Source organism: Vitis riparia, chromosome 11 (genome assembly GCF_004353265.1).
Source record: "Vitis riparia cultivar Riparia Gloire de Montpellier isolate 1030 chromosome 11, EGFV_Vit.rip_1.0, whole genome shotgun sequence".
NCBI lineage: Eukaryota > Viridiplantae > Streptophyta > Magnoliopsida > Vitales > Vitaceae > Vitis > Vitis riparia.
In genome coordinates this window covers 16777834-16800952 of record NC_048441.1, presented here as the reverse complement: position 1 = coordinate 16800952, position 23119 = coordinate 16777834, and the positions used below count along the sequence as shown (strand labels likewise).

Below are 23119 nucleotides of genomic sequence, written 5' to 3'. Positions count from 1 at the left end.
CCATGCCTTAGGTTGGCTTATATTTAATTTTCACTAGTGGTCCATCTTCAATGCAGTAATGCCTGCTTCAAAGGTTGCAGGCCTGCAGCCACAAAGCCTAGTAGTTGAACCATCTCTGCAGCCTCATAAATGACACCCATTTAACATATATAAACCACAACTCTTCCCCAACACAAAAACCCCACAGAAATGGCCATGAAAAAGTACTAATAAGATTAGCCATCATGATGAAAAGGTCCCAAAAATCATATACCCTCCTAACAAATCTTCTTTTATTATGTTTGACAGCCATAATGTCTTCCAACCAAATATTAAATTATACAAATCCGGGTTTAAATCCAAACATTATGAAGGGTTTTTACCTTTTAACTTTGGACTGGAGTGGTGAGACCAGCTCATTAGTTGTTTTTCTCGTCACCATTTGTCTATATGATCATGCTAATTAATAATTATATGGGTCTCATGGTTGGCCGGTCCATGCAACAACATATATCCTAATACAAAGCCCCAATTAGACAAATTTTTTCTGGCCTATCTTGTGGGGACATTTGTATTAAAAACACAGATTTCATTATCATGATGCTTGGCAAAATTCACTTATTTTTCAATTGATTTATGTTGAACAGTTTTCAATCCATGGAGGGCCGGACACTGAGGAAATGCCAGAGCTTCATACTCCATAGTTGTTTTCTCTTTAATTTTTTGGTTTCATTTGGATGGATTCCAGTTCAATTGTATGGAAAGAAAGCTGGAACTTACTAGAAAATGGCATTATTCTTTGTTAAAACATTGGGGTGAGGCCTATAGGACCACCACTTTGCTTGTTATTTTCTGCAGGCCAAAGTGAAGCTGGCAATTTTACCCCTATGTTGAAAGGTGACAAACATTCTCTATATGAAGAGATTTTGGGTTCCATGTTCTGTACGTTGTCTGTAAATACTAAATAATTCAAACTAGCCTGAAACTAGGGTTCATTTACTGCCTATTCCGGCAACATTTGGAACCCAGTTCCAAACAATAATAGTAATTCAATAACAAAACCTAATGCTCTGTCCTCGAGACATTATTACATGCATCAAGAAAATGACAAACTAGCTTAATGTTGAATTTTACTGCAAAATTCCTTGGTAAGCAAACAAAAAATCAATGGTGACTAATTTCTCTAGATTTGGTAACCTAGTATGTCTAACTTTTTGAATACAAGTTTGCTGATTTTGCTATGGGAATGTCTACATTATGCTGAAACCTTTACTCAAAAGCAAGAGTGTCGACATTCAGCTAAGGCCCATTGTCAATAATCACCCAATGAAGGTAGATTCAATTTGGGTTGTGAACTGGGTTCTCCCTGAAGGCAGCAGCTAGATTATAGGGATCCTGTTCCATAACAATGAGACATAATCCTTGAAGTATCAGAACTTTTATAGGTTGCCCAATTTGAAAAATTAATGCTTCTGGTCATGTTGAATTGAAGAAGTAAATGGAAGAACCATTGACACAAAAACCAGGTAGTCACAGAGTGAAAAAAGAATGGTCATTAATGAGTTTACAGTGGTTTGTTTCAGGACCTGGAGTTAATGAGATGAAAGAGAAGGGCCCTAGAAATTAGGGTTTTTTGTGCCCATCTTGGGAGCTATGGTGGGTAATGGAGAAATGGTAGGACCATGTTTTGTGTCACTTCTGTCCTCTTGCACGTGTATGCATAGGGATGATGATAAAGGCCATTTTGGTAAACTTAAAAATCCAACGGTCTCTTATTAATGGCAATGTCTGAGAGAATTAATGGTTCACGGTTCAAACTTAAAAAAGCTGTTAAAAAAAACTGTCCACTTTCACCATCTGTAAACCATTTTGAAAACTGAAAGTAGCTGAATTTCAAAAAGATTTTCAAGATTGATTTTCTTTTTCTATGGCATGTTGAAATTGAAGGTGTAAAAGATGAGAAGAGGGGGGAGAGGGTCAGAAGTATACTCGGGACTCTTGGGGGGTGTATTCAACATGGAAATCAATAATGTGACAGAAATGGGTTCCAGCACACTGAGTAAGGGGCTAGGTACCGTTTGAGGATGGGGGACCCATCTTGTAGCTTTCTGCATTTCAAAAAATTTTCTGTTGGATTTGAAATTTATTGAGGGGGATGAAAAGTGTAGTGACCCTTTGACTAGGCCTCCCTTCTCTCTCTCTCTCTCTCTCATGTTTATGTTATTTATTGTTTTTTTCCTTGAAACCACAAGACAAGCCTCCATATCTTCTCGCTCTGCCAGGTCCCCAACACTTCCAGACGCTGTTCTTCTCCTCTCTTCTTCTCAACTTTCTTCTTTCAAGCCCCCCTTTTTCTTTTGCTTTAACGGAACTTTTTAAGGACTTCAATATATATACACTACTTGCTGTAGCTGAGGGGGCTACTGTATAAGCTCTTGTTCTTGTTTGTGGTCTTGAGGGAAGATGAGCGCTTCGAAGTTCATTAAATGTGTTACAGTTGGAGATGGAGCTGTAGGGAAAACCTGTATGCTAATTTGTTACACAAGTAACAAGTTCCCCACTGTAAGTCTCTCGATACCCATCTCATAAAAAACCCCTTTTTATACTATTCTAGTAGTTTTTGTACCATCTGTGAGTTTTTCCTGTCTATTTTGTTCATGGGTTTTTTTTTCTGTAAACCCCAACATTAAATGATCACAGCTATTCAGGTTGGTTTTCCCTTGATTTTTCTTCTGTTCTTTTTTTTTTTTTTTTGGGTACTTGCTTCAGATTATTGGGTGTGTTATAGTTTCAGATTGTGTATGCATCTTTGAAGCATTAAGGCTGGGATCTCTCTTTCTCATATTTTTGTGCTTTTTTCTTGAGGCAGGACTATATACCTACAGTGTTTGACAATTTCAGTGCTAATGTAGCTGTGGATGGGAGCATTGTCAACTTGGGTCTTTGGGATACTGCAGGTATAGGGTTTTCCCTACAGATACTCACCTCCTTTGTTCTATTGTTTATGGTTTCTTGATGGGTCTTTAGGGTTTTGACTGGTCCTTCATTTCTGACCAATTTTTTTTTTCTCTGCTTTAAAGGTCAGGAAGACTATAGCAGGTTGAGGCCACTGAGTTATAGAGGTGCAGACATATTTGTTTTAGCTTTTTCATTGATCAGCAGGGCAAGCTATGAAAATGTTCTCAAGAAGGTACTGATTTCAATGCTAATTTTTGCGCCCTTTTATCCTTCTGTACTTTGCTCTTTATCTCTTTCCCTTTACTTTTCTTGTTTCTACTTTTGGATCGTGTTTGAAACAAGCGGATCATTTTCATTTCAAACTAAAGCCTACTTGGTTGTGTCCGCCTTGCAGTGTGTTAACTCTTAATCTCCCTGATCTTTTAAGTTAGAAAAAGATGGATCATTTTCAAGTAGTGGGTCCTTTCTTTCTAAACTTTTTCAGCTTTCTGCACCAGTGATTGATATTTTCCTGGACTTTTCTTTCAGTGGATGCCTGAACTTCGGCGATTTGCACCCAATGTTCCAATCGTTCTTGTTGGAACAAAGTTAGGTATGTCCACATCCTCACAAAATTCTTCAACTTGGTTTTGTGTATCAGTCTCTTCTGCATTGAGATATGGCCTCCTTTTTCTCCTTGCAGATCTTCGTGAAGACAAAGGATATCTAGCTGATCATATGGGATCCAATGTCATAACATCTGCCCAAGTATGTATTATTTAATCCTCGATCGAAAGTACCTGGTTTATGTAAAAGGGAGCTGAATTACTTGTGATATGTAGGGAGAGGAACTGAGGAAGCAGATTGGTGCAGCAGCTTATATTGAGTGCAGTTCTAAGACTCAACAGGTATCAAATTAAACTCAGGAAGAGAAATTCAAGGATGTTTCTGAAGTTCAAATTTTCGGTTACTGAAAGAAATGCTCTTGTTATTGTTAATTGCTGATTTGATGATGATTTCTTTCAACTAAATTTATTTCCTTCATATGTGTGATGTCGTAGAATGTCAAAGCGGTTTTTGATACTGCAATCAAGGTTGTTCTCCAACCTCCAAGGAGGAAGGAGGTGGCCAGGAAGAAGAGGCGCAGAAGCACAGGGTGCTCAATTGTGTAAGTTCCCCTGACTCCCCTTTATTGGGAAGGTTTTATTTTGCTCAAAATATACTTCTGTCCTTTACTGAATAAGGCCTACATGGGTAATTATTTGCCGGCCAGAATTTGGCAGAGTCCCCAACCTCCGGCTGAAAGGGTTCTTTCTGATGGATTTTTGCTAGAGCTAGCTATGATGACTTCACAAACTTGACTCATCCTTCTAAGGATGGATGCCTGGTTGTCCATGACCCACTACCTAACATTTTAGGCTTTTTAAATCATGAGTTTGAATTTGTTTTATGAAGGTCATGAGCTTGAATTTCAACAATGCTTATTTATTTCTCTTGGCGAGCCTATGAGCTTAAACATATATATGAAACGGTAGCTTTAACCAATCTTTCCATAGGCTAAGCCCTTCGGGTAAAAACCCAAAATAGTATTTCTTAGGAAGATGGTGATAATGATGATGACAATGATAAGGCCTTGTTTGGATAGCATCATGCCTTTGCTTTAGCTGAAAGTTGAACAAAGGTAAAAGTTTTAAAAAAGAGTTTTTAACTTGTCGGAATTTATATAAAACCGAATTATGTCAAATTATATACTTTGTGACTTGCTCCTAAATTTTTAAACGCAGTTCTTTAAACTGCAGGAGCATTGTATGCGGAGGCTGTGCTGCAGCATAAGGAGGGGGGGGCATGTTGAAACGAGGATGGGTGGTGATATCCAACCTTTGACAGGTTCTTTTGAAACTCACATTATATATATAATTTGTGTAGGGAGGTGTATTGCAGCTGAAGCAATACATTTTGATGTATCAAATTGTTAAGTTTGATATGACAAACTGGCAAGAAGGAAGAGCAAGTGGGAATTGTTCATTCTCTCATGCACTCTTGGCATCTTTTAATTTGTGGTTGTTGTGAAGAAGCAGGGAAGACTTATTTTTATATATTATTATTTTCAGAAGGATTGCTACCATTATTCTTTCCAGAGTAGAATCATTCCCCATGCCACTCTTCATGGGGAACCCTAACATCGGGTGCTAACCGTCCTGTAATAACTGATCAGATAAATTCAAGGTATCATTAGTGATAGGATTTGAACCCAAAATTATACGCTATTTACTGGGATCACACTTTCCAATGCTCGTCAACCTACCGGACTATCCTAACTGACTTTCAACTTAGAAATCCTTGAATTTAGCTACCTTGTGGTGGGTTTCAACTTGATAAAATAAAAGCATAATATGTGGTTAGATTAATCTTTCTAATCTCTATTTTGACCACTTCTTGATAAATCAAGGTTTTTGTAGCTTCAACATCCACCTCCAATTGGGATTTTGGAAAAATGGTTTTAGAAAAATGATTGCCAAGAAAAGTTTAATTTTAATAAATTAACTAATTTATTTTAATTCTAAACATGTCTCGTTTCATCGTCAATCCTAAACCAACCCTTCTAAGCCACCATTGGGCAACTTGTAGAAGCATTTGCAATTCATTCTATACATTTACTCCATTTTTTTCTCCATTTAATTACTCATCTTTCGAGTCTAATTAAACATTATTTCTACTATTTAACTTTTAACCAAACTTTTATTCAATCAAACTTTCAATAATTGACAAGGGGACCAAAGTTAGGCTTCAAAGCTAAAGGGAAAAATTCACGGTTTGGTAGTAAGACAATTAGTTGAACTGTGATTGAATCGAATGTACAAAAAATATATATTATTAAAATTTAAAATAATTATAAATAATTTAAAACATATATAAATAAATTAAAAATCAATAATTTTTTTATTTTGATATTATCCTATTAAATCATATATAAGTATCAAAATGTATTAATATTTTAAATTTTATTAAATGAAATATGTATAATATTTAAATATGAATATGTTAAAATGAAAAAAAAAATTATTTAATTTAATTATATATTAAAATTAATATATTCTATAATTTAAAATTTTATATATTATTTTACTTATATTATTTAATTATTTAATATTATAAAAAATATTAGAAAATAATATATTTTGCTTTTGCTTGCAATACTAAATAGCAAAATGTAAGAAGCCTAGTGGTGCTCCATGCCATTTCCTAACCTTGTGGGCAAAAAGTCCTTTAGGTGGATTTTTCTTTCATTGATTTTTTTCTTAAACTTAATATCATCAATCCCACATCGAAAGGAGGCCTTTAAATACATTCCTCATCCAAGGCTTATGACAGCCTTTGGGTTCAAGGTATAAGCCACTAAAGGCCAAAATGGGTTGGGTTATTTTTGCCTAAAAAGCATTAAAGGGAAGAGACGCTTTCGCGGGCTGTTGAGTTGGGCTTTTGACAAAAAAAATTAAAGAACCAATCAGCCCACATTTCGTGGGCTTGTGGGCTCAAACTTAATGTTAGAACCAATCAGCAAATAAAAGAAAATTAAAGGGATCATAATGTTAGAACTAACCGGAAATCACTGATTCAATAGTGAATTGAACCAGACTAAGCTCTGATCGATAGTCTGATCGGTCAAACCGGTCAGTCTAGTCCTGTTTTTAAAACCTTGATCCTGTGTGCATCAAAGGTCAAAAGCAAATACAGTCATTTTCTTATAGCTGGTCGCAAAAAGTTAAAAAACGTATCATCCACTTCCTACAACCTGGCGTGAACCGTTGGATAGGTTTAACATGATCAACAACAATTTACAGAGTACAATAGTATTCCCTCATTCGATCATTTAGGAAGTCCTTCCTCCTTCCTATGATGACTTCCATACAATTCTTATAAAAGTTGAAGAAGCGTGTACGACTTTCAAGAAAGTAATGGCAAGTGGAGACCTCCAGTCGTCCACCCACTTCCAAGGCCATGAAAAACACGTCTGGATCAAGGTCCAGTGGGCCCATCTTCAGCCCACATCACTATGGACGCAACGATGTGCTCCCCTGTGAACCCAATTCCTCAGTGAACTCTTTATCCAAATCCCAACACCTCAAACGGATCTCTCCATGTACATCACATGATTTTGTGGTCACTTCCCGAACGATTCAAGCTGCAAACCCCCGCCCCTTAAAATCAGGTTCCCTGTCCTTTCCAAACCTCTGAAAATGGATCTGCCCAATCGGAGCTGGAGCATCCATACCCGGCCCGAAATCATCCAGAAGTACGAAATTCTTGAGCGTGTCGGCGCCGGCGCCTACTCCGACGTGTACAAAGGCCGGCGTCTCTCCGACGACCTAATCGTCGCTCTCAAGGAGATCCACGACTACCAGTCGGCGTTCCGCGAAATCGAGGCGCTTCAGGTGCTTCAGAGCTCCCCGAATGTTGTCGTTTTGCACGAGTACTTCTGGAGCGAGGACGAGGACGCTGTTCTCGTTCTCGAGTTTTTGAGGACCGACTTGGCTTCCTTGATCAAAGACGCCAAAAGGAATTGGGAGGACGGGATCAGCGGCGGCGAGATCAAGCGATGGATGGTTCAGATTTTGCATGCGGTAGACGCGTGTCACCGGAATTCGATTGTGCATCGCGATTTGAAGCCCTCCAATTTGTTGATTTCCGAGACTGGCGTTCTTAAATTGGCGGATTTTGGGCAGGTAATGCTTTAAATTTGATGAATTTCACTTTTCATAACTCTTGGTTTGGTAGCCGAGAACATTCAGGAAAATAAACTATAGTTCTTATTTTGTTTAGTCTTCGTCAAATCTTGCATTTTTTTAACTTACTCTTCTTTTATCAATTAATGATGGAAAATTTGTGAATTTCCTGCTACCTAACTGTTAGTTTGGTTGCCGAGAAAACATAGGAAAAATGGATTGAAGTGTTACACTTATATTACTTTCTCTTTTTTGGGTTTTAATATAAAGCGGTGACTCTTTTCTTTTGATTTGTTCACTGAAGTTAGAACATCCTAACTAATATTTTCTACAGAATTAATTAGTGCTGCATTTGTTTAAATCATAGCGTTGAGTATCTTCATTTTTATGTCATTTATGTTTCTATATATTTTATCCAAAAGTTTTATGTTTCCTGATGAATTCAAGGTTTTTTGCTAAATCGATGTAAAACCACGATATATTGATATTTTTCTTATTGATTTCAATGAACATTTTAATGGAAGATTTATTCCATCTTCTAGTGGATTGGAGAAAAATGTGTCGTTATGTTTGGAATTTATTTTGATTCTGAGATTTGATTCCTTTCTATGGAAGGATTAATTCAAATATATCCGTCTTCATCTTGGAAGTCTTAAATTAGAAAACTGATTTTGATTAAATTGTTGTATCCACATGCATGGAATTTCTCATCATGCATTGGAAGAATTTTTAACTTTTTTATAATTAATAAAAATGATTTTGATTTTAAATTATGTGCCAAGGTGGGTACTAAAAATGAGAAATGTGTAGGCTTGCCACTAGGGCTGTAATTTGGGTAGGTTGTGAAGTAACTGAGTTCAACCCAAATTAAGAAACAATCAACCTGCAATTATGATTAGACTAGGATTACTCGGATTGATCTAGTTGTCACTACAATTAGACTGTCAATACTGCAGCAGGCACATTGTCATGTGATTCGCTTGATGCCCTAATTTTGTGAAGTTAATTCGAATTTTTCTCTTTCTCCCTCTTGCTTTTGCATTCTCAAGAGGTATTATAGAAATCCCTGATACAAGTACTCATAATCTTGTAGTGGAACAGGGAAAAGGTAGACATATGCTTTTTGTGAACTGAAACCCAGGACCACAGATTTTGTGTGTTCATGGATTTATGTTGTGAAACAAACTTAACCTAACTAAATAACACCTTCGGTTGATTACTTTTGAGTTGATGCATCAAAATGCTTCTCAATTGTTTGAACTATAATATTAGTTGTTTTCGAGATGATGTTACTGAGATGAATTCCTGATGGCTGTGACACAGCTTTAGAGTTGGGGTTTGAAATCTTTATTTTGATGTAAATCGTTCCTTTGTATAAATATTGAAATTTATGATCTAAAACTATTGTTTATTTTTCATCCAAGAGGTGAAGGTGTTTAATCTGGCTGTTGATTTTCAGGCAAGAATACTTATAGAACCTGGATTTGATAACCCACACCTGCATGAGCCACATGATCCAAATCAAGTAACTATTATTCAACATGCTGAAGTTATTCCAGAAGCAGACAATTCACGCCAGGAAGGTACTGGCAATCAAGAGAAAGGGACTATGAGTAAGGAAGAATATGCTAGTGACTTAGAGGACCTCAAGGCTAAAAGTTCCATGGATGATATTGATAAGGAAACTAATTTTCATGATGGAAATGCATCATGTCTTGCTACCTGCACAACAAGTGACGTAGAGGAGGATGATCCTTTCAAGGGTTCATATTATTATGAGGCAGAGGAGGGTGGAGATGATACATATGGGAAGCTTACATCTTGTGTTGGAACTCGATGGTTCAAGGCCCCTGAACTACTCTATGGATCCACCAACTATGGGCCTGAGATAGATCTGTGGTCATTGGGCTGCATTTTTGCAGAGCTATTCAGTTTGGAGCCCCTGTTTCCTGGAACTTCTGATATTGATCAGCTCAGCAGAATTTTCAGTGTGTTGGGCAATTTAACTGAGGAAAATAGCCCAGGTTGTTCAAAATATCCTGATTATGGAATAATTTCATTTAATAAAGTAGAAAATCCAGTTGGTTTGGAAGCCTGCCTGCCCAACCGCTCCCCTGATGAACTCCTTTTAGTGAAAAAACTTATTTGTTTCGACCCAGCTAGTAGAGCTACTGCAATGGAATTGCTTCATGATAAGTATCTGAATGAAGAACCTCTACCAGTTCCAGTCTCTGAGCTTCGGGTTCCTTCTACCAACCATGCTCAAGATGAAGGTTCTCCTGGTGGGTGGTGTGACTACAAAGACATGGATTCAGATTCGGATTTTGAGGAGTTTAGCACTTTCAATGTCACTACCACTAATGCTGGTTTTTCGATTCAGTTTCCTTGAGTTCAAAGATGATAAAGGTACCATACTTATACGTGTTAAAAGTTCATATATCAGTAATTAATGGCATTTTGGAATTTTTGTGAACTTGCCATGACATTTAATATTGAGATGAAGTAATATTTTTTTCATGCGAAATAATTTTTGTTATTTTTTAAACCAACATGGGTAGCAGTGAGAAAGAGAGATTCTTCATAAATTGCATTTTTTATGTCTATTGTTGGAATTGAGTATCTTGAGTAAATGGACATCATTTCATGCAAAATGTCCATATATTGCATTTTTTTTAAAAAAAACAAAAATATTGCATGTTAGCATAACTTGGTTAGTGTTCTCAATCTTTAGATTTGATCTCTTATATTGTTGAGAATGATGGAACCTATTTTTAGCTGATAGTTGGACTGACAAGTAGAAATTCAGTCCTTGAAATATAAATCAGATTCTTAGATTAAGAAGAGGAAAAAAATTAGACGGTAAAATGAGTGTGCGTTTGACAGTGATTTACGACATTTCTAATACTTGAAAAATAAAAATTTTCAAGTGTTAAAAAGGTTAAAAACACTTCACATAATCACTACCAAACGTACTCTAAGTTGAAGAATTTCAAGAAAAATTAGCAAGGGAGTAAAATGCCTGTAGATATGATCTCTAGTATTGCTAATGATCTCTAATATGATCTCTGCCTGTTGCCAACTGCTGTCAGAAATTCCAACATAAATATTGTAACTGTAAGGTCCAACTGACCAAGCAGTTCTGATGGAACAAACTAAAAAATAAACACTTCTCGTATTCGATTTGAAAGCAATCACATAGATCAAAAGTTCCAAATAACCATTAAGAAAACAAAAATCTTTGTTCAATTAGCAAAATCAAGATCAACAAATCATCAAGTTTTCTATGCCGGTTTAAATAACCTTTCATTTGAGTACTTAATAGTTAGGTTGAAGATTTCAATTAGCAAGATCCACATATCATCAAGTTTTGCTGTGTCAATTTAAATAACCTTTCATTTGAGTACCTATGGTTAGGTTGAAGTTGAAACTTTTTCGCAAATTCAGCAACAAATGACCCTTTGAATATAAGAGCTTCCTTCAAATGATAAAAGCATTCCAAAAGCATGCAGAGGAACTAGAGATTTCTTTCTTTGGAGTTGGATAAAAACCCTTGGAATTATATAGAGAAATCTAGAGAGTTTTTTTGTTCCTTATAAAGCATAGAAAAGTTTAGATTTTATTCTAGGAATGGTGTGTCTCAAGGGTTTCAGAAACTTCCCTGGGTGCCTTTCACTCCAAGAAATTCAGAGCTTCCAAATACTGCAAGAAAATATTCTTATGCAGTGAAAAAAATCATTTTTATCATGATAAAATAAGATTTCTATGTAGGCTTTTATTATTGTAGCCCTCCCATCTTAGCTCGTCAAGTTTTGGCGTAAACATTCACTATTCCAGTGTATGAAATAGGAATTATTTTTCTTAAAATACAATTCCCATAAAAATGATTTTTTTTTATTATCTTTTCATCTATATTTTATAAATAGTGCATACTTGCATGATTCCTCCTTAATTTTTTAAATAAAGTAGCGTTTTTTGGGGTAATATGACTTTGGAATGGATTCCTAATAAGATCTTAAAATGAAATTTCCATTACTCCCTCGTTAATTTTTCTTCAAAAACTTTCAATTTATTCTAACCAAATAGAGCAATAAATGTTAATTTTTCTTAAAATTCTTCAACTTGTTCTAACAAAATTGATCATTAATTCTGTGTCGGACGCAGCCAGATATCGGTAGGTAATGGGTAACAAATATGTACAAACTTACAAAAATAAGTTTATTAAATTCTAAAAATGATTTTGAATTGATTTTGATGCTGATTCAGTATATGCATTCGGATTCAACCTTATGCAAACCTTGCCTGGGGTGTGATATAATTGGATGATCATTGCTTTTGTCTTTTTCAAAACGAGGGGGACAAAAAAAAAGGGAAGGTCAGAAATGGGACCTTTTTTTCAATTCGAAGTATTTTTATAACAAACGCTCTCTTAATATTTTTTTCTACAGGTGGCAAACTATGGGCCCTGAAATACAGAACAGGGCTTATTTTCAAGAGAGAGAAAAAAAAAAAAAAAAAGATTATCATTTCCTTCATAATTTTCAAGCCAATCAAATATGAGAGCTCCGCGCTATCTTTTTCCCCATCTCAGCTCCAACCAGACAGCCAAGGGAGTGATTTGAATGCAGTGGGCCAAAAAACCATTCTTACCCGCACATCCTTCCTAGACTGTGACAACAACGTAGACCCAAAACAAACTTCCACATGTCTCCTTCAGCTGGTGAAGGAAAAAAGACGAAGAAAAAGTAGATAAATAAAAGAAAGCCAGCAAGCCTCCACCATGACCAGTTCACAACAGACGGTCGTTATCACAAATCATAGGCCATTGTAAACTGGCAAGCCGGAGGCTCATCTTTTATTAACCGTTCAAGCACATGGATACAAAGGACGAAGCAAGGTATAATGAAATGTTTGTCAACATTACGTGATAATGAAATGATACACATGAAAAACATGCTAGGAAAACATGGATGCACTATAAAGTTATTTGGATCCGTAACACTTGCTCAGATTGAAGAGGAGGAAAATCTTCCCGCCGAGAATATACATAGGCCTCAACGAGTCAAAACCTGACAAGATATGCCTCCATCTAGTACAATTTCCTACCAAAGCACTGGCCCTGATGCTAAGCTGGATGAAGTCTTTACCTTGCCTTGCCCTAATTTCCACTCTCCCTGCACACAAATATGTTTCATGGCATCAACAGAAAATATATGCTTCAATCTTTGTATAGGAGTCGAATCTTTTTTGCACAATGGGCATAGTTGCAGACTTCAAGTACAAATGCAAATTTTGTCCAGAACTTAAAACTGAACTTTGTTCAACCAGATATAATTCAAATGGTGAAATTTTACCAGGAAAAGAATGCCTTTATTCTTGTGGAAGAAGTGCTATCTCTATTTCTTGGAGTGATCTCCCTTTGGTTTCCACCACATTTCTCTTCACAAAAACCACTGCCATCAAGCAAAAGGTACAAAACATAGAGTACAAGAGCTGTGGTCCAAGTTGCTCCAGCAAACGCAGAAAGAGCAAGCCCACAAAGAAATTTATCACCTGGAGAAGACAGTTATTGAACCAAATGAACAAATAAGAAATTGGAAGCTCATTCAGATTCAGTTATAAATTTGATACCAAGGTCTACCTACATTTAGCAGGTCAAAGTATCACATGCCAGGATTTTGAATTCAACTCACAGAAGAATAAAGGATGAGGATGAGGAAAAAAAAAAATTTTTAAAAACATGCAACCAAGTATTACCCAATGCACAGACATACAGACTGCCATAGCTTTTGCCCTTATTCGGTTTGGGAAAATTTCTGGTAGGAGAAGACCTGGAACTGGGCCAGCCCCCAGAGCAAATGTTAAGACAAACCTGCACAAAGGAGTCTAAAATTAGAGATTATATATTCCAACCTCATTATTTCAAACATGTCAAGTATGATTCTTCACTATTAGCCAGCATTTCATATCAAGAATCAGGTACAAATTTCTAAAAAAATGTTTTAGCTGATACCAACAATCAGGCATGTGTGCTGTTAGTCCCTTTTTCCAATCTCCCTTGATTTTTATTTACTTATTTTTAATCTTTTTCCATCACTTGCCAAGGTATCTGATTCATACAGCACACTACTTCAATTATCTTGGTGGATGGTTTCAAAGGAAAAAAAGAAATTCCACCAAAAAGAAGCAAACCAAGAATTGAAAATCCAACTGAATTCCAAGTTTCCAAACAGGTCTTCGTCTTTTTCTAACATGTTCATCATTCTCCAATTGCAACTAAAGATACAGTTCAGGTGATTATCACAGCCTAAGAGAGAAACTCCTCTGGTGAACTAGCCAGGAATCATCACATGCTATTATGGTTACTATACAGTGATGTCCTCAACTACAATGGTGAAAACAAGAAGTGTGTGAATTTTGCATTTGACCTCTTTATCAGCATCCTATTTATTCACATCAAAGATCATGAATTAAAGAATACTCACAGAAGCATGCCACTGACAGATATGAACACAGCTCCAGATCCTGATATAAAAGAACTCGCACCAGCTACTTGTACAGACATTGCTACTGCCTGATTAATCAAACACATAAATGTCAGACATTTGAGATCACACTCCATTTTTCTTCTAGAAAATATAATTAAGAAAGGGTGATAGTCAAATGCAGTAAGCTTGAGCATGCATGATTCTAGTGGTAGTGATCATAAATTATCATATTTAATCAATGGACAACATGACCATGAGTCCTACAGAATAAGCAAATAGAAGATGCTTTCTCGTAAAACGATGTACAATTTCAATTTACCATGCCAAAGAAGCTCCAAACAAGGAGGGCCTTCCTCCCTAGTTTATCCATCAAAATCATTGCAGTAATAGATCCTGTACAGATTTAAATTATACAATCAAAAGACAACACAGTACTACAATATATGCAAGGAATGCTACCCAGGTACAAAACCATACCTGACAAATTTGCAATTCCCACAAACACATTTGCAAGGTCCGATGGCACTCCCGCGCTTTTAAATACAGTGGAAGAGAAATAAAAAACAGCGTTTATACCAGATAGCTGTTGTAAAGCAAATAGGGTTGATCCAATAAAAACAACTGCAAAAGGAATCAGTGAATACAAAGCATTCTTGGAGGCAAAAGGAGAATATGAAGAAGTGCCGGCAACAGCAGCAGCACTCAGTAAATCTCAAAGCAGACGAGAACATACTCACAAACTCATAGGTGCATACCAAAGAAGTATCATATCTACCTCTGAAATGACGCCCATAAAGCAATTCTGAGAGCTTCACAGCATCTGTCTCATCTCCTCTGTCAGATTTGTGCAAGTCTGCCATTGCAAATTTGACATGTGATCCTCCTAAAAGCTTCTCAAATTCAGCTTCAGCTTCAGCAATTCTTCCTTTCTACAACACCATGAGAAAATTTTAAGAGCCTATGTCCCAACAAGAGCATAGTATATTAGCAGAAAAAGCAAAGACACACAAACACACACAGGCCCAGGGGATGGAGAGATCTGGGAGATGGAGAGGCTGGGTGGATCAACAAAAGAGGCAAAGAAACATATCATATGATGAAAAGATGACAAAGTGCATGAGACAGTTGTGATCTTCATATCTACCCCATGTTTGACTGAGAAATCAGCCAATTTATCTGTTTAAGGAGAGCAAAGAGTTTTATTCGAGGAAAGTCCCTTGCAACCTAAAGAATGCCCAAGCAGATTAACAAAAGAGGCAGAACACATCAGATGGACAACAATATCACAAAGGAGCATATGAGGCAGTCCTGAAAGTTGAATCTAGCCCTTGTTAACTTTAAGGAAATGATAAAAGAAGATAATCTAGAAAAAGTAACAGTAAGAAACAACCACAAGTCACAAATATCAGTGGGGATATTTTGCAATGATCATAATTGTACGCCCCTTGCAACAATAGAGAAGCCTCAATGCACACCATTACATCAATGGTTTGCTTATGCTGGATATGGTGATTCAAGTGAATAATTTAAGGAACAGTAAAATGTCCAGTAGAGATTTTTAAGGAGACTCTTTTTAAATCAAGTAATTCATGATGAAAAGCTGGTTTATTCCATGCCAATCCTTAAGACATTGACAACACTTTTAGGCTATGTTTGCTTCCTGAAAATTTTGAGGGAAATGAGAATGAAAGAAGATAGGAGAAAAAGTTGAGGAAAATAAAAAATAGATTTAAAGTCAATAAGTTATTTTCATAAGTTACTTCAAATTCATTTCACTTAAGTTTTTCTCTTTTGTGCAAAGATTAAATAATTTTAAAATATATCAATTTTTAACTAATTTTAATTATGTTTGATTTTCTTTTGTATTTTCCAAAGTGAAAGATGAGAAAATCATTTTCCTTAACAATTTTTTTTTCTTTTCTCGATACTTTCAGGAAACCACACATAGCCTTAATTTGAATGATCTAGATGATAGGCTACACGCAAATATTAAGCATCTGGTAATTGAAAGACATCCTGCAATCATACCGCTAAGCAAGTTGGGAGGTTCCTCAGAAGAACAGGACAATGATTATTTCTCGTTGCCCAGCATTAGATCTAAACTCTCAAGTGACAAATCAAATAGCAGATTGCAAGCAATTTTGGGTCATGACTAAGTAGAACATCAAAATTAGTGATCCATGACAAGATATCTCAATCCAGACAATTGAAAAAAAAAAAAGTTTACAGGTTGGTCAGGGCTGATGCTGCGTCGCTTTCACCTATGAGGTCTCAACCTTTGTAACTGAATATGAGATCTCAAACCGTCTACTACTCTAGGAAATAATCTGATAAAGAAAATAAAGGAGGGAGATTCCTTGGAAGTAGATCATTTCTCCCCCTCTGTCAGCACCTTGACTATGTTGATGCGGGACCAAAGCCTCATGTGATGGCACCTTGCAACCATGAGTGCCTATAGCACGAGGAGCAACATGTCATGGTCAAGACAAGAACACAATTGGGGATGCTTGCAAGGCTGAGTACCATATCAAAACAAAGGGACAAGTGCTATGGGTTCTAGGCATTGGCTTGGAAGTGACTTAAGGGGGTAGCACATGGTGCTAACACATGGGTGGCTCGACTCAGCAAAAATTCAAGTATGGGATTTCATTGGGTTGAGATTTTTCCTTCAAAGGAAATGCCTTGAGAAGGAGTTTCCAATTGATAGAGTATTTTTCTAGATTTTTTATGATTAAAGAAAATTTATTATGCCTATGGAAGCACTTATGATGTCTCCTATATTAGAGTGGGAAATGCTTAAAAGCACTTTAAGGGGGTGTGGCCCTCTCTAAGAGTGATGATAGAATACGGATGACAACAGCTATACGACTCCAAAGGCATGACATGGAGCCTCAAATATGAATGAAGTGTGATGGTGCACTTTGCCAGCCTACGGTGCAATGTTATCAGTGTAGTGCGATCAATGGGTGCAATGCCATCAAGAATGGTTGTGGCACAGGGCATGAGCTATGCATGGGTCGAATGGAAGGAATTAACAAGGTTGACAGGCATGGCCCAATAATACTACAAATGTAGGTCATAGGCTGAGAAGAAGGCTTAGCAATTAGGCAACATTGCAACAAGAATGTGTGCTAAGAGGGGACTTGGCACACATCGGCCACCCACACATGGATGAATGGGCTAAGTGGCACAAGTGGGCTTGACATGGTTCAACACTTAGCAATGGTGAAAAACCCAGCAAGGGTTGCTAGACTGTAAAATCGTAGCACTTGGAGGTACAAGGGTGTGACACCTTGGCGTTGGGGGAAGCCAAGTAAAGGGCTGCAGGCACATCAAGGAGGCAACACTTGGCAGGGGATGTTGCAAGGCATTTGACATGAGACACATGTTAGATGCTTGCTAAACACATGGCATGAGTTAGGAAAATCTTTGCAATCATAGGGCAGGTAACATGCAATGATGCAACAAGATCTAGAAAGGTGGCATGACCAAGAGAGTGGGCTGTTGAGTATGGTATAGGTGGAATGAGCAGAAGCAAGTAATGTAACTGCTGGACAGATGGCAACAACTGAAGCCATGAAAGGCACCACTACCTAGATGTGGGTGAGGTTTGTGGGCTGATTCCTAAAGCATGGGTAGTGTTTGGTGCCTATTATAAAGTGTGCATTGCCAAGTCCTCTCTGCATGAACTAGCCCAAGAAAGTAAAGAAAGTTATGGGAGTCTTGTTCAGAGAAAGCTTCAAACCATTTCTTCTAGTTACTTGAGAGTTAATACATCCTATGTACTTTGGTGTGTTGCTTCTTTGGCACTTGTTTCTAAAATCTTTTCACTTACCTATCAAAAAAGAAAAAGAGTTGATACAAGTTGGGGGGTTTTCCCTATAAGTTGTGTCTTGTGTGCTATAATATCATGCATCTTGTGAGGGTTGAAAAAGATTGAAATCGCCACACAATGAGAAAATTTTGACAGTAAATATCATTCTTGTGAGACCCTTCCTTAGGGTACAATGAACAGATTTAATAAGCAATCTACAAACAAGAGAGATTTCTAAATAAGCATGGAAAGGACCCTTCCTTAGGGTCCAATGAACAGATTTAATAAGCAATCTACAAACAAGAGAGATTTCTAAATAAGCATGGAAAGGACAAGGGCACTTCATCTTTAATTTAATGATATTGTCGTTACCAGCATTCCCTCATCACCATATTCAACACTGAATATCACTAAAGTTTTGTCTCAAAAAAGAAGCTTTTACCCTTGTTTGACTTGATAACTTAAGAAGATCATTATTCCCTTAAGTTTTTGTTCTTAATTTGATAAGGGTAAGTTGAAATCAAAAGAATATTTCCCCAAAGTCAATGAGCCAAACAAACTACAAAACTTCTTTAGAAAGAAAAATTTAGCAATGCTAACATTTTCCATCACCAGATTTAACAGTCAGGAGAGGTTTGCCATTGTATCAATAAGCAAGACTGGGTATTAGCATAATTTTAGGAAAATTCTGTGAGAACCATAATTTAACCTCTAGGGAGGTTAGGGCCACCAACAAGAGCATTATAAAAAAGATTAGGAAAATTTGGTTCCTTAATCAAGTGTCACATCATCTCCATACTTACCATCATTTAAATTATTCAGTAGATTTTTCAATATGAACGCAATATGATCTTTCTAAGAATATTAGCCTTTCATAGCTACAGAAAACGGTTAAAGCAAGCAGACAGACAATATATTAATTCAAAGCACCAGAGAAAATAATTATAGCACAGGGAAGCACAAGAGAACCATTCAAAGCAACAGAAACTGGCACTTGGATGGACAAAACAATAAATCATCTCAAGGTACAAAAGGCACATATGACAGCAAACCTTGTATAGCCAGTGTGGACTCTCTGCACAGAACATCATGGCAAAAGCAAGTATTCCAGCTGGAACTGTAGCTATCCAAAAACAAATGCGCCACCTGACCTCCCATAAGTTAGGAAGTATAGTTCAAAGCTAAAATATCAACTATAAAAATTGCAGGATCTAATTCTTCTTCTTACCATCCAATAATTGCCTTGACAGGGATTCCAATAAACAGAGCCCCCATGAGGCCAAGGCACGTAGCAAGCTGAATGAAGCTGCCATAAGTACCCCTTACAAATGCAGGAGAAACCTGATTATAAAGAGAGGGACAAATCAGATAAAGGGAGAAATAACCCCTATATTGAATGCCAAGAAACACCACTATATAATCCATGTGGCTAAAAATAGCAACTTTAGTACCTCTGTCACATAGAGAGAAGCTACAGGGGGCCCACACCCATTCCAGTTCCAACTAGAAACCTTCCTATGAGCATACCTTCCAAGCTTTTGGTTGTTGCACTGAAAATGAAGATTTCTTTTACATCTTAGAGCAATACCCACATAAAATTCCTCTTAAAAAGAGAAAAAGAAAGTGCACTAACAACTGATCTTAAGTGATATATCAGAAAAACATCCAAATAGAACAAGGTTGTCAAGAGAATGATAAATATATCAAAAGAAGAGGATTTCATAACATGGAGAAATAAATTCCAATATCCCTGAGAAAGTTCTGGTTAGCTCTCAGTTACTAGCAAATAAAGTTGTGCTTGATATAGGAATTACTTTAGGACAAGCATTTTCTTTATTGTACAAAGATATATATACCTCACAGAAGCACCAATAATCATAGGCAGAGCACATAATTGAAAAGCCCTTCGACGCCCTATCCCATCTGCAATCCAACCACTACATAGAGAACCGATAAACGCACCACCCAGGCACGTGCTAACCACCAGACCTTCATTCACACATAAATAATAGAAACTACTAAATGGATGTCCAGGTGCAGAAATGTAAATGAGATCAAATCAAATAAACTTATTAATGATCAACCGCGGGTTACCTTCTGCCAAAGTATTCCCACTAAAACCAAGATCTAAAGCAATTGTTTCAAGGGGTTCATTCACTACCCTGTGTGGAACAAAAGAAAAAACATTATGTCATAAATTTCATTTTCTTGATTCTTAAATTACTGCAAAAGACTGAGTTCAAGATGCTGAACAAACCCAAGATGGTAACCGAACAAGAATGAAGATATGGTTGCCACAATTATGTGTGGGAGTGAGAGCTTCCATGAAGGATTTGTGATTTCTTGCCCCATACCGTTCTGGAAAAGAGCTAAAGTACATACAAGGATTCAGCCCAAATACCATTTTAAACCATTCTGAATTACTTAGAACAATTAGAAGTATATGAATAGAGCATATATTTGCAAACTAAAAGTTTTCCACCTCAAGCAGCATGAGCAGTGAGAATATAATTGAGCAATGAAATCCAAACAAATGCATGTGAAAAACACAAGAGGAAGGAATGTCACTGCATCCTTATTTTTTACTCAAAATCCAAGCCAAACTCATTTTGTCGAGTGAAACTAAATATATTAGACCGCTCAGTTCCACAACAGAGCCTATACAGAATCATTGATAACAATATAACAAATACAACTTTTACTGGTCCAAACAACTGATGAAGTCACCTGAACTTTCCTCCAAGTCAACTTTCGTATTATCTCTTGATGACACACGCTTGTATGTCACGGAAGCTTCACCTTGACGTCCCCACATGCCCAATTGTGACTAGCCTTCCTCCAATTTCCTAATTCGGAGATCTCTGGAATCAATGTTGCACCACATTAAACGCCAACAATTACAAGGGCACGTCAATCCCTTTCACCATAACATTAGGCTTTCAATTTCCATCTTATCCCATTAATTCAAACAAAATTAACAACAACCAATCCAAACTGAACCTATTAATAATCACATGATAAATTCTTGTGCTTTTTTAGAAACCGGACAACTAAGCTAAGTTCGTTGCTCAGAAAAAGTGGAAAAAAAAAAAACCTCAGAGAAACAGATCTCAATAGAACTATATAACTCAATTGCGATAAGTTTTTCCATTTCCGCAAAGTTGTACATAAATCACATTTTTCTTATTTTCTTTTCTACTCCTTTGCTTTCCTTGATGTTTTCAGGAATCAAACTTAGTAGTCATTTTCAGCTAACCTCACAAAATCTGAAAACAGATTTGGATACTTCAGTGTCTTGTTAAATGTCAAGGGTGAAGCGATGAACAAAAACACTGCCTGGCGTGTTTGGTCGATAAAATGTCCCATATTTGCAAAGATATTTGGGAATTTCTTAAACTTTGAACACCCTGAGAGATTAAGCATTTCAAGATATGTCAAGGATCCAATGTTGCTTGGGAGTTCTTTAATTCTAGTCTCACTAAAATTAAGCTTCCTCAAAAATTTTGTGAGACCAAGCTTCCACAAAAATTTCTTATCATGCAATACACCAACAGATGAATCAAGGTTATGAAAACTTGTACAACTTTCAAGATTCAATCTCTCCAATTTTGGCATCCTTGAGAATTCTGGTATTTTGATGAGCTGTTGTGAGTAACTTAGATCAATGAACTTCAATTTTGCGAGACACTGTAGCAAAAGACATTTTTTTTTAATAAAAAACTTCCATAAACCGTGGCAGATCAGTTTTAGTGCTTGATTCGGTTTCTGAAAAAATAAATAAATAATTGGAGAAAAAACATTTCTCTGAGATTCTGAATGCTAGAATTTTCACCCTTTGAAAAGCGACCCAAAAAAAAAATCTAGATTAAAAATTTTTCTTTCATTTTTCTCCAAGTTCCATCACCAACCAAACAAAAACAGAACCTTAAAAAATTAAAATAAAAACAAAAATAAAGGGTTTTATTTGCAGATTTTTATCAAATTCTTGAAATCTAAATCCGATACACTTTTCAAAAAATAGCAAACCAACAACAAGGCCGGAATTCTCAAAACTTCCAGTTCAAGCAATGATTCAAAGCTCGTTACCTCTTTATTGAGGGTTCTTCAAACAGCGAGGAAGAACGGATCTGAGGCACTTCCACGAAAGCTGTGAGCGAGCTTTAGAGCACGTGCGCACCAGTGAGTCGCGGTGACGCTGACTTCCGAGTCCTGTGAACCGACTCCGAAACTATAAACCAGCAGCTTTATATAGAAGAATGAGAAGAGAATGAAGGTTGGTGCTCGATTGCTAATATGCGCCTGGTGGTGTTGTGTTTCACAAGGAGTGAGGCCAGAAGGGCCACAATGCACTCTACCGAGAGGGAACACCCACAAAGAAGAAAGAAACAGGCTAATTGTTTGATTCTTTCTCCAAAATATAATCAACACCGATTAAAATCGTTAATCATGAGATTATCTCAGTTAGGCTCGTAGCCGAACAGCTGTCAACTTCAGAATAGCGGTGACGTGTCATTTTGGTAAAATACGAGGGTGGTTTAGTTATTATGACTCCTTTTAATAAGTGCGATATCCACCTCCCTTCTGCCAGCTGTCCCATGTAACACGTGTCTTCTTTTCAGTCGTGATAGAGTACTGTCGTTTGACGTAGAGGACCTTCCGGGATTTAGTGGTGCTGTTTTCGTGTTTAGGCACCAAAGTTGACTTAAATTACGACTTAACGCTTGAGTGCAATCCACGATCCTCTTAGAAGCGCGTGGAATGATGAAGGTAGCGTGACACCAGGGAGGTAATCTGTCTGCTTGCCGCGAACGGTGGGGTTTTATTCCCACGCGGGCGAGTACCAGCGCGTGTATCACTTTCCGCGTCACGGTTATAGTCGGTACAGTATGGTTTACGATGTAAATCAGGGCTTTCCAGGGGTTGAAATTGTAATTTGGAGACACGTGCTGTCCAATACGGCTAATAGGGCCTATCTGTCGCTTTCAGGTGGTGGGTGGTCGCATAATACACTATTATGACATGCCATAGGATGGATCTCGCCTTCTCAAGCCCTCGCTTGGATGCACTTAAATAATAATAATAATAATTTATGAACTCTTGTGTAATAAATTTAACTTATATTCAAACAAATTAAAATTATGTAATTTTAAAAAGAAATAAAAAATTTTAATGAGTTGTTA

At 36.9% G+C, this 23119-nt stretch overlaps 3 protein-coding genes across 4 annotated transcripts; 2 read left to right on the top strand and 1 right to left on the bottom strand.

The window, feature by feature from the left end:
* Window positions 1-2192: 2192 nt before the first annotated feature.
* On the top strand, window positions 2193-5041 carry LOC117924608 (rac-like GTP-binding protein ARAC7). Of its 2 annotated transcripts, none has more exons than XM_034843282.1 (8): window positions 2193-2541; window positions 2849-2936; window positions 3060-3169; window positions 3466-3529; window positions 3620-3684; window positions 3759-3824; window positions 3978-4084; window positions 4701-5041. In XM_034843282.1, exons 1-8 carry the CDS (start codon window positions 2443-2445, stop codon window positions 4747-4749), a joined length of 648 nt encoding a protein of 215 aa, XP_034699173.1. In that variant the 5' UTR covers window positions 2193-2442; the 3' UTR covers window positions 4750-5041. The 2 variants fall into 2 exon arrangements, with proteins under 2 accessions (XP_034699173.1, XP_034699174.1); XM_034843283.1 differs by having other exon boundaries at window positions 2198-2541; window positions 4716-5041.
* Window positions 5042-6858: 1817 nt separating this feature from the next.
* On the top strand, window positions 6859-10164 carry LOC117925705 (cyclin-dependent kinase F-1). Its single transcript, XM_034844785.1, has 2 exons — window positions 6859-7640; window positions 9100-10164. The coding sequence occupies exons 1-2, from the start codon at window positions 7155-7157 to the stop codon at window positions 10027-10029; spliced, it is 1416 nt and encodes a 471-aa protein (XP_034700676.1). The 5' UTR covers window positions 6859-7154; the 3' UTR covers window positions 10030-10164.
* A 2223-nt stretch (window positions 10165-12387) lies between these two features.
* Window positions 12388-22324, bottom strand: LOC117925119 (probable plastidic glucose transporter 2). The gene is given in 16 exon segments (XM_034843988.1): window positions 12388-12811; window positions 12992-13190; window positions 13395-13509; window positions 14123-14211; window positions 14445-14518; window positions 14603-14746; window positions 14901-15054; window positions 18992-19085; window positions 19168-19280; window positions 19391-19425; window positions 19428-19489; window positions 19796-19928; window positions 20034-20101; window positions 20197-20308; window positions 20667-20800; window positions 22026-22324. Coding segments are annotated over 14 exon segments (1464 nt in total). The 5' UTR covers window positions 20755-20800; window positions 22026-22324; the 3' UTR covers window positions 12388-12811; window positions 12992-13007.
* Between the last annotated feature and the right edge of the window lie 795 nt (window positions 22325-23119).